Here is a 10583-nt window from a genome sequence, read left to right as displayed (position 1 = left end):
AAAAACGAAAAACAAGATGAAACTCATGGTCACGAGCATAAGCAACAACTGCAAAATCTAGAGTAGTGGTCCAACAATTATAGGGACTAATAGCCGCACCGAAAGAAGCTAAGGATTATAGGCACTAGTGGCCGCATCGAAAGAAGCTAAGGCATTAGCAACTTCTACGCGCTATGAACTTATGTTTCTTTTATTGTTACTGTGGCGTTTCAGGCTACTTCAATACGCCATATTTGTTGATGTTTCATGTCAGTCTTTTTATTTTCCGTATTTTCAAATATATTGTTAGTATATTAATTTTAGGACTAATTAAATTCTACACCCTTCAGAGTTCAAATGAGTTTCAATGATTGGTCGCAAGTTTCTAATTTCTCACATTGCACATAGAAATTTTGAGATCTTAACAATTTATGTTTGTTACTTTGACGTCCGGTCCCTCGTTAAATTGAAGATGTGATAAGTGTGGGACCCATACGTTGTTCTGGAAGGCACACTCGCACCACGAAGACCATAACTGGTAATCTGGAGCTTCGACTTTCCCTTAATTAACTTTGAATTACAAAACAACCTATCACACATTTTGGTCCCAATGATATAGGTGTAGCTTCTAGACAACTTGGAAATAGGTTTCACGTACGACACGTAATCAATTTATCGAGGATTATACAATTAAATTAAATATATGGAAGACATAAGTTGAAATGATTTCAAAACCTCATCATGTAATGTGATAAAATTAAGACACGTGGTACTTTTTTGAAAATCAACTAAAACGTGGAGGTTTCAAAATGTAGTTAACCGTTGATTTTATGTTGTTGAAGACTTGTTATAGACCGCGTAGTGAAGCAATCGGCATTCTTTACGACCAAAAGCGCTTATCGGAAGCACTTCAGTCGCTCAACCACAGAGACAAACCATCTGCTTCCATATGCTCGACCCTCGTGCAGCTTTGCCTTCAGCAACGAGCTTTTGGGCAGGGCAAAGTGATCCATTCCCACACCAGAGCCTCCGGTTTCGTGCCCGGGCTGTTCATTTGTAACAGTCTTATCGGCTTGTATGCGAAATGTGGGAGAATTTACGATGCCCGGGTGGTGTTTGATGAAATGCCTGAGAGGAATCTGTGTTATTGGAATACTATGATATCTGGGTATGCGAAAGTGAGGCAGCTTGGTGAGGCTAGGAAACTGCTTGATGAAATGCCTCAGAGAGAGAATATTTCTTGGACTGCGATAGTATCGGGGTATGCGAAAGTGGGGCAGCTTGGTGAGGCTAGGAAATTGTTTAATGAAAAGCCTCAGAGAGAGAATCTTTCTTGGACTGTGATGATATCGGGGTGTGTTCGCCATGATTGGCCTAAGGAGGCTTTGCGGTTGTTTAGGATGACGCAGAGAAGCGATAATTCGAAATCTGATAAGTTCAGTGTCTAGTGTTGTTGCTGCTTCGGCAGCCATTCAGAGTTTGAGAACAAAGGAGATTCATGGCTATATAATGCGAACTGGGTTGGACTCGGATAAGATCTTTTGGAGTGCCTTGTCAAATATTTATGGGAAATGTGGGAGGATAGAGGAAGCGAGGCGCATTTTTTATAAGATGGTGAATCGAGATGTTACATGGATAACGATGATTGACAGATACTTTGAAGGGAGATGGATTTTCTTTGTTCTCCGAGTTGATGAAGTCGCGCATTAGACGGTTTCACCTTTGCAGGGGTTTTAATGCATGTGCTCATCATACTGCTGAGAATCTGGGCAAGCAGGTTCATGGGTATTTGACCCCTTGTCTTTTGCAGCAAGTGCACTTATTAGGCTTATTATACAAAATAGTCTCTGGGATTTGCATGATCAATAGAAATGGTCTCTAAGATTGTCCATCATCCATGATTTTGATCCTTCCATTAAAAACTCTTTGGGCAATTTTCAAAGCTTCGTAACTCAATCGATTCTTAACTAAATTCGATCCATAATATATCAAAATGAAGATAAGAAAGTGTACAACAAGATTATACCTATTTGGGAGCTCAATGATTGCCGGAGATGGCCGGAAAATAGCCTGAAAGGTGACTGGTCTGAGGAAAAATTGGAAAACTTGCCAGAAACTAGGTAAACTTTAAACGTTCATAACTTCTTCAATACTCAACAAAATCGAGTGATTCAAAAACAAAAATCATAATTCTCGACGAGACAAAGAGAATGGTACCTTTTTCGAAATCTAAATCGCCGTGGTTTGGTCGGACAACGGCTCGAAAGTGGCTAACTATTTTCGAGTTAGCCACCAGTTTTCCGGCCAAACCACAGTGAGTTAACAGTCAAGAAAGATACCATTCTTTTCGTCTCGTCGAGAAGTATGATTTTGTTGAGTATTGAAGAAGTTATAAATGTTTAAAGTTTACCCAGTTTCCGGCGAGTTTTTTAGTTTTCCCACGGATCAGTCACCTTCCAGACTATTTTCCGACCATCTCCAGCAATCATTGGGCTTTCGAATATGTATAATCTTATTCTACACTTTCTTATCTTTATTTTGATATATTATGGGTCGAATTTGGTTAAGAATCGATTGAGTTACAAAGATTTGAAAATTGACCAAAAAGTTTTTAACGAAAGAACCAAAATCATGGATGGTGGACAATCTCAGGGACCATTTCTATTGATTTTAAATCCTAAGGACCATTTCTATTGATCATGCAAATCTCATGGACTATTTTGTATAATAACCCTCATAAGTATTCAAAGTGTGAAGCACTGAGAATGCAATTAAGGTGTTAATGGGATGGCCCGCCCAGATGTGGTTACATGGACATCCCTGGTTGCTGGATTTACTCATAATGGTAATCTAATGAAAGCCTTCAGTTGTTTAAGTTGCTATTTGATTCATGTCCTAAGCCCGATCACATTACTTTTGTAGGTGTTGTTTCCGCTTGTACTCATGCCGGTTTAGTTGATAAGGGACTTGAATACTTCCATTTAATTAAGGCAAAACATGGGTTAACTCATACCGCAGACCACTATGCCTGTCGAGCTGATTTACTGGCCCAAGCAGTTTGATTTGAAGAAGCTAAGAATATTAGTAATGAAATGCCAACGAAACCAGATAAGTACTAGTGGGATTCCTTACTCGGTGGTTGCAAAATTCATGGAAACCTCACGCTCACAAAGCGAGCTGCAGATGCGTTGTTTGAGATAGAACCTGAGAATCCAACTACTTATATCACTCTGGCCAACATTTATGCTACTGTTGGTATGTGGGGTGAAGTAACAAAGGTAAAAAGGATGATGGAGAAAGAGGGTTTATAAGGAAACCAGGTTTGAGCTGGATCGATATCAAGAAAGAGGTGCATGTTTTCTTAGTGGGAGATATGTCTCACCCTAGATATGATGAAATACATCACTATTTGCACGAACTCTTGAGGAGGATGAAGGAACAAGGGTATGTTTCCGACACAAATTTTGTGCTGCATGACGAACTCTTGAGATCATCTTTCATCAACTGCAGCCTTTCCCATGATTCCTCACCGGCTGTGCTTCTGAAGAACCTATACCTCTCTTGTGATCCTTACATGCGCCACCGCATGTCCATCAGGTAGCTCATCCCGGGACTATTATCCAGTCCTTCACTCTTGGTTCTGTCCTTGTTGGATATGGTGTGTCCAAGGTCATGGAGTCCACACATCCAAGGTTCAAGGAAGGTGACTTTGTTTGGGGGATGATTGGGTGGGAGGAGTACAGTCTGATCAGTAGCCCGGATAGGCTAAACAAGATCAGTTTTACTGATGTGCCCCTCTCATACTATGCCGGCATTTTTGGGAATGCCGGGAATTGCAGCTTACTTTGGATTTCACAAAATATGTTATCCGAAGGAACGCGATTGTTTCTATGTTTCTTCTGCAGCAGGAGGAGTTGGTCAACTTGTTGGACAATTTGCGAAAATGATCGGCTGCTATGTGGTTGGAAGTGCAAGCACTAAGGAGAAAGTTGATCTCTTAAAGCAAAAGATGGGATTTGATGAAGCGTTCAACTATAAGGAGAAAAATTTAGGTTCAGCATTAACGAAGTACTTCCCCGAAGGCATTGACATTTACCTCGACAATGTTGGTGGTCGCATGCTTGATGAAGTTAATTTACAGATGAAAGCTCATGGCCGCATCGCACTCTGCGGTATGATTTCACAATACAATCTTGAGGAACCAGAGGGTGTGCACAATCTGTTTAGCCTCATCCTGAAGCGGATTGAGATGAAAGGGTTTGTGGAGACCGATTTCGTTAACGTGTAGCCAGAGTATATTGAGTTTTGTATCAAATACTTGCGGCAAGGGAAGTTGGTCTATGTTGAAGATGTTGCTCAAGGGATAGAGAACGCCCCCGCTGCACTGGTCGGAATTTTGGTAAGCAGGTCGTTTGTATTGCTAATGAATAAGATTCCTATCTCAATGTATTAGTTGATGGGAGTTTTTTTCTTACTAGAGCAACGGTGAGCATTTGATTAGATAAACTTGTTTTAGTACAACGTCATTTTAATTTACAACATAATACGTTAGATATCCAAGTGTAAATAAATAAATTTTGATGACATACGTGCCCAAATCAAATTTTCTTGGATTTACAATACCAATTATAATTGACTCATTATGTGGTTCAGCTCAAATCTTTTGCTCCTTAATTAGTGTAAATTATCATTGTATTAAAAACAACAACAACCGCAGCATCAACCCCAAACAGAATATATAATTATTACACAGTCAATCCTATTTCGTCTCCTAGCATGTTGTAAGAATAAATACATAAAAATGATATTTTCTTTTCCTTTCAAATTATTGAGTTCATTATGTTACTTTTCAAGTGCATATCTCCGAGTTTGGACAGAACTAAGCTGCTGTTATTGACCTGTAATTGCCCCACATGTAACCAAATTTATAAGGATTCTCTTTGGTGCTGACTTCACAGATTGCACAAACCTCTTCAGTCCGGAAAATTTAATACCCAAAACCCTACTTCCACTTAAATTGAAAATCCAACCCCTCCCACCTCCTCCATTCACATCCATTTGATCCCATCTCCTACATATTGCCTTCATCTCATTTGAAATCCTTACAACATCCAATGCCACCTTAACTTGCAAATCAATAGTAATCAGCCTCCGAAGAGACTCGTCCAACTCGAGGAGCTTCTTGTAGTACCTTTGCCCCTTGCAGAAGTTGCAGCCACCTGCATTCGAGCACTTATCGACTAGCTCCTTCCCTCGAATCAGCTGTAGGCGTATTCGATGGATGACATCGTCTGGGAAATCTTCGTCAGAAAGACGGTCGATTTCACTGATTTTTGGAGTTATTGTATGAATCGTGAATTCTAACTGTGCAAGAATAGACTCATACATATGCGCTCTCTCCCTGGCTTGCAAGACAGCTCCTAGTAGCGCCTCCAGTGCGCGTCCTATTGTAGCATCTAGAAGAATTTTTTCCATTAGTACCTTTTGGAACTAGATTTCGCAGCTCTAATATTTGGTTTGAGAGAGGATATATGCTTGATTTATTTATAGGAATCCGTTTCTTGTGGGATTAAATAAAGAATTATAAGTTTCAGAATTTACTTAGGAAAAGAAAAGTCCTACGCTTGGACTTGGTCTAATACCAATGAAAAGACAATATCAAAGCAAGGACTTATTGACAAGAGTATTGGTGACAGTTAAATTACAACTAAGCTGCTGACAAGTTCAAGATTCAAGAAATTTTAAAGTGCAGAAGCTTTCCAAGCAAACCCATGCAATTAAGCAGCTACGGAACCTTCTTTTCCTACCCTATTCCCCGAGTGTCACCTTGTCAATTCAGGAATATGTCCTCTTCTAAAGAACTTGTATGTGCGGATACATGGCCACACCTTGTCAACTTCAGGAATATGTCTTGTTCCAAAGAAGATCTTGTATGGCACGGATACACCGCTACACTGACATTCGGGGTCGATAATACAGGATGTGTGTTAATTTTTCTCTGTGTCCTTCCATCATTAGAAGGACACAGATTGTGACAGTGTACCGTGCATACAAGTTGCTCTCTCCCTTCTAAGAGGGAGCTAAACAGAGCATGTTCGACCTTGAAAGTAAAATCTAACTGCCTTTCAAAAACCCCTCGCTTTTTAAGACTCTTGATGTCAGTTACCAACATTGTTTGTTGATTTGTTAGAGCCCGTTGCTCATTGACTATAATAACATGAATATACATATATACTATGGAAAGACAAGATCAAGCATGCATGGTCTTGATTCTTGATCAAGAAGTAATTACAAGTTACAACTAACTTAGAGAAATATACGTATAGTACTGTACTGCGGATACTACTTCCCAAGCAACGCATACAAATTAAACAGCTACTCAACCTTCTTCACCTTCTTTTCCCCGACTGTCACCTTGTTCTGTATTTTCTTAACTACCTTCTCATCAAGCGTGTCATAGTACCTTTTCAACTGTGCCTTCAACTTCTCCTCACTCCTCCCTATCTTGTCCTCGTATTTCACATACATTGCTGGAACTGTCATGCCCATAACGATACCTACGCGCGCAACGTTAATTAGCATCCCAATTATTCATCCTCGTATTCCTAGCTAGAATTATTAAATATGTGCAATGTATTCATTTGTTTTAGCATATAAATACTAATAGTATGTGAACCTTGATAACTTTTTGAGGACAACACTTCAAACCCAAGAGTTTAGGAAAAACCAATGGTAATGGAGTTCACAACTATGAATCAATTAGAACATCACAAGTAGATATGTAAGAGTATCTTTCTCTCTATTGTATGTCGGGGTGTTTTTTTTCTAGCTTACTGTTATAATATGTGCATAATATACAGTTGAACTAGTTTTGTTCAGTAAGGGTGCGGGATTCTCGAAGTCAAATTAAGGACACCCTACCCCGTTATAATCGGACACCTTAGTAGGGACCTTAGTGGATATTTATCAGATAACAAATTATCAAGTAGAAAGAAATGAAATTAATTTGTGAAGATACTATAATAATAAATAAAAAAGTAATGTTCTCTAGCCTGAATTCTGTTGCTATATTAAAGTGCTTGTGGTTCCAAACTGTTAATTTGGATACATTCTCTTCCGACTTGAATAACCTAATAACGGTCAAAATACGCAATCTAATAACATAAGTATATATGGGTCTGTAAGCAAGTGAATTAAGAAGTTTCCTCATACGAGTTATTACCTATATAAAGAAGGGTAAGCAGGTCAACGCATCTTGCTACACGGGAGAGCAACCACAAACCAGAGACAGTTCCAACAAATACAAACCACTCTCTCTCCGCAGCCACCTGAAACATCCATCGAATTCCTTCTTCAACCCAAGCACGAATGGTGTTTCCCATCTCCAAAGCGGACTTCTCTGTAATTCCAACTCTTGACAAATCTGGAGGCTCTCTGGAAATAAGCAAACCAAATGTAAAACTCATAAAACAATTATTGAAGAAAGAAACAAAAACAAAGCGGAAGTTAAAAGTATAGGGGAGCTCAGCTTACTTGCCGAGAAGCCTAAGCAAGTTGCCCGAAAGGAACAACGAAGTGACAATAAACATGGCAACGTATGAAATTACAGTGAGGAAGTTGCATTGATAGACGTCCAACAAAATCCATGTCGCTGTTGCTGTCGAAAGAACCAGAAAACTCTGCTTCTTCTTCCTCCACAGGAGTATATCTCTCACAGTATCTACATACCAAAATAACGAGTGAGACAATTATTAAGGCCTTAAAAGTTAATTAATTAAGTATTTAACATCTATGAGCTTACTTAATTACCTAACTTGGGTAGTGAAGAGTCTGAAGATTGAGATGTAGCAGCCATGATGTTGATCTGGACACACTAGTTTTTGAGTATTAATTCCTTTCTTGTAGTTTGAAATGTTCTATTTTTAAGCGGTTTGGGAGAGGTACCGCTTGAAGAGCTAAGCATTGTTTTTGGGGCTTACACGTAGAGAAACTACACATTGGAAACGTGGAAACCATGCAAGCCTTTTGCATGTCACTTATTGCGTGTAGCGTTGGAAGCCTTGGACTGTGGGAGCACACAACAGTGCATGGGATATCTGTTGACGTCATGGAAAAAGGACACTGTTTTTCATAAGAGGAATTATATTCTGGTAGGCCCAAGTTGGGAATAGGATTTTTGTGAGCCCAATCCATAAGAGGAAATATCCAACTCAATAAAGAGACACTGTTTTTCACATTTATTTTCCACACAACTTTGTTAATTTTTGTTCATTGATCGTCTTTAATTAGTTTGATCCAATAACCAAAAATTGAAAAAGGTATGTGAAAATTAAAAATAAATGTGTGTATAACACCACCCTCTGCCCTACCCCTCTGTGCATTGCCCCAGCTACAGTTGGCGTCCCGTGCCTCCGGCAATCCTTCACGTGCCTCTGCTACCCACGCCTCCTGCCAATTCTGTACCTACATCTCTATTGTGGGCACGTCATCGGTTCTTTTGTTTTTTAATGTAGTTTTTATGTTTTGTCAGTGCTGCCTCGGCAAGTTGTTTGTGTCGTTATTGCGATTTTGTAGCCTCGCTGTTTTGTGAAGGTTTCGATGCTTGGTATGTCACTTCTCATCTATGGGGCATATTTACTTTGAGACTCCTCCTACACTATAAAAAATATGACCACTGCGCACAATAAATTATATGTGCTCTTTGAGGCCAAAGAGCACCAACATATGTGCCCATAGACCAATAGCAACAATGCATCAACTATATTTGTATCTGTGTCCATAGACTATATTTGTATATGTGCCCTCTATGGACATTGCCATTGCTAAAAGGGCACAATAGACTGTTTGGTGCTCAAAGAGGCAAACAGAAATGGACCACTATTTGTGCCTGTTTTTGACAACTTTATCAAAAGACATTTTCCACCCATATTAACACTTATATTATAATTGTGCCAACAAGAATTAAATATTAAAAAAAAATCAAAATTTAAAAAACTGAAACTGAATTGAGGTATTTTTTTTTTAATTTTCATAAAATGTAGAAAACCTACAATACATTCTCAATCTCAGAAACATATATTGTAATGTTACATATTTCATCTCTAATGCAAAAAGAACTTGAAAGCATACATTTTTAGACTGATGCATCTTCCCCAGCAAGCCTTGCATCTCATCGAATCTCTGCTGCTCCATAAACGAATTAATGAAGATGATCATCAGGAGAAGATCTTCCATTTCTGTTTAAGTTTTTCCCTATCCTTCAAATAGTTTTTCCCTATCCTCCTACACAACAACATTAGTAAACTCAATAATTTAATGATTATAGTAATGTAAAACAAGTTAATTACATAAGAATAGAACCTCCAACAGTATGCAATTGAAATATAAGTTTTTCCACTATAAGAACATCACATTACCTTGAAATTCTGGACATCAGTAAGTGGATAAGCAAGACAAAAGTTGATACTTCTTTGTAGTAAATTGCTACCTACAACGACAAAAGTTGATAATTATCCTAAATAATGTCATTTTGGCCTACAAGAGTTGCAAGTCACATTTTCACCAAGGATGGGAAGTTCAACAGTTGGAGGGCAAACATATTTCATAGTGGTCAGTCAAAGTAAACTTTAGAAAGAAAAAGAAACGTGCAAGGTTTTGAGAGGATAGATGTACATATGTCTCACCTGGCTTGCAACAAGGAGAACTGCATTGACATTTTATTTCTTGGAAAACACTGATCGACTACCACCAGAGAGCTGAAACGCCCTTTATCGCAAGAGCATTAAAGACTAACAAGCTGATGTGCAGAATCTGCAAGTAGATGCCAATTCATTCAGCCCATTAAGTTATTAAGACGCAATCTAGAGACTGCTAAATTCAAATTCATCAAATGAATTTTGCTTCTCACCCATAATATAAGTCTGACTCGTCTTAAGACGAAGAATGTCCAACAAATCTACTCAGTTTGAACACACCGTGGGATTTAAAAATATTGGATACAAATGCAATCAAAGGATCACATAAAACTTTTGGATTATTATTTTTGAGAAGAGACAAACCTTTTGTTTATGTAACAAAAATTACACATCATTGGACAAGGAGTGCACCCTAAGAACATACAAAAAACATCATTAATTTTATATATCAATTCTACTATCTGTCTTTGAGTTCACGTTTGACAAAGCACTGACTTGCCTATAAAAATTCATTACCAAATTTAGCTAATTGCAGAGTATGTGAAGTGGGGTCACTTACAAACTGTATAAAAAAACTCAACTCCCCAACAAGTAAAAATACAGTCCTAGAATTGGATGCATGGTAATTGTTAATTCTAAAAGTGACTTAATTGAAATAAACTAAAGGAGCATGAATTCCCATTTCCACCTTCCCATTCCAACAACCACAAGGAAAACTGCAGGCTTAACCATTGACAGCAGTGACAGGGACCTGCTAACTTGTATCCATGGCACTTGAACAACCAACACACGTTTACAATTATACAATTGCACTTTAAAAATGAAAGAAGATAAAGATGAAAGCACTTATCCTCCTCTTCCTCTTCTCCCACCGCTCTTTCTCTCCCTCCTCCCTCCACGTCGCCGACT

At 38.6% G+C, this 10583-nt stretch overlaps 2 protein-coding genes and 2 pseudogenes across 2 annotated transcripts; 2 read left to right on the top strand and 2 right to left on the bottom strand.

The window, feature by feature from the left end:
• The first annotated feature begins 620 nt into the window (after positions 1 to 620).
• LOC126613959 (pentatricopeptide repeat-containing protein At4g37170-like) lies at positions 621 to 1935 on the top strand (annotated as a pseudogene).
• Positions 1936 to 2033: 98 nt separating this feature from the next.
• LOC126613958 (2-alkenal reductase (NADP(+)-dependent)-like) lies at positions 2034 to 4605 on the top strand (annotated as a pseudogene).
• A 57-nt stretch (positions 4606 to 4662) lies between these two features.
• LOC126601353 (protein RESISTANCE TO POWDERY MILDEW 8.2-like) lies at positions 4663 to 6151 on the bottom strand. Its single transcript, XM_050268057.1, has 2 exons — positions 6023 to 6151; positions 4663 to 5469 (listed from the first exon to the last, which is right to left on the bottom strand). Exons 1-2 carry the CDS (start codon positions 6149 to 6151, stop codon positions 4870 to 4872), a joined length of 729 nt encoding a protein of 242 aa, XP_050124014.1. The 3' UTR covers positions 4663 to 4869.
• LOC126613962 (reticulon-like protein B13) lies at positions 6151 to 7881 on the bottom strand. The gene is made up of 4 exons (XM_050281594.1): positions 7789 to 7881; positions 7513 to 7699; positions 7202 to 7413; positions 6151 to 6536 (listed from the first exon to the last, which is right to left on the bottom strand). The coding sequence occupies exons 1-4, from the start codon at positions 7832 to 7834 to the stop codon at positions 6355 to 6357; spliced, it is 627 nt and encodes a 208-aa protein (XP_050137551.1). The 5' UTR covers positions 7835 to 7881; the 3' UTR covers positions 6151 to 6354.
• Positions 7882 to 10583: the final 2702 nt, after the last annotated feature.

Source organism: Malus sylvestris, chromosome 2 (genome assembly GCF_916048215.2).
Source record: "Malus sylvestris chromosome 2, drMalSylv7.2, whole genome shotgun sequence".
In the NCBI taxonomy this organism is placed as follows: domain Eukaryota; kingdom Viridiplantae; phylum Streptophyta; class Magnoliopsida; order Rosales; family Rosaceae; genus Malus; species Malus sylvestris.
The sequence above is the reverse complement of the archived record's forward strand: the minus strand, read 5'-3'. Positions and strand labels throughout refer to the sequence as shown.

Excerpts from the sequence above, each read along its gene's own strand:
- LOC126613962 (XM_050281594.1), bottom strand. The coding sequence starts at position 7,834 with ATGGCTGCTACATCTCAATCTTCAGACTCTTCACTACCCAAGTTAG. Across the intron at positions 7,700-7,788 it reads CTCTTCACTACCCAAGTTAG|ATACTGTGAGAGATATACTC; the intron begins GTAATTAAGTAA and ends TTTGGTATGTAG. Across the intron at positions 7,414-7,512 it reads TTGCTTAGGCTTCTCGGCAA|AGAGCCTCCAGATTTGTCAA; the intron begins GTAAGCTGAGCT and ends GCTTATTTCCAG.
- LOC126601353 (XM_050268057.1), bottom strand. The coding sequence starts at position 6,151 with ATGTTGGTAACTGACATCAAGAGTCTTAAAAAGCGAGGGGTTTTTGAA. Across the intron at positions 5,470-6,022 it reads GAGAGCAACTTGTATGCACG|TTCCAAAAGGTACTAATGGA; the intron begins GTACACTGTCAC and ends TGCGAAATCTAG.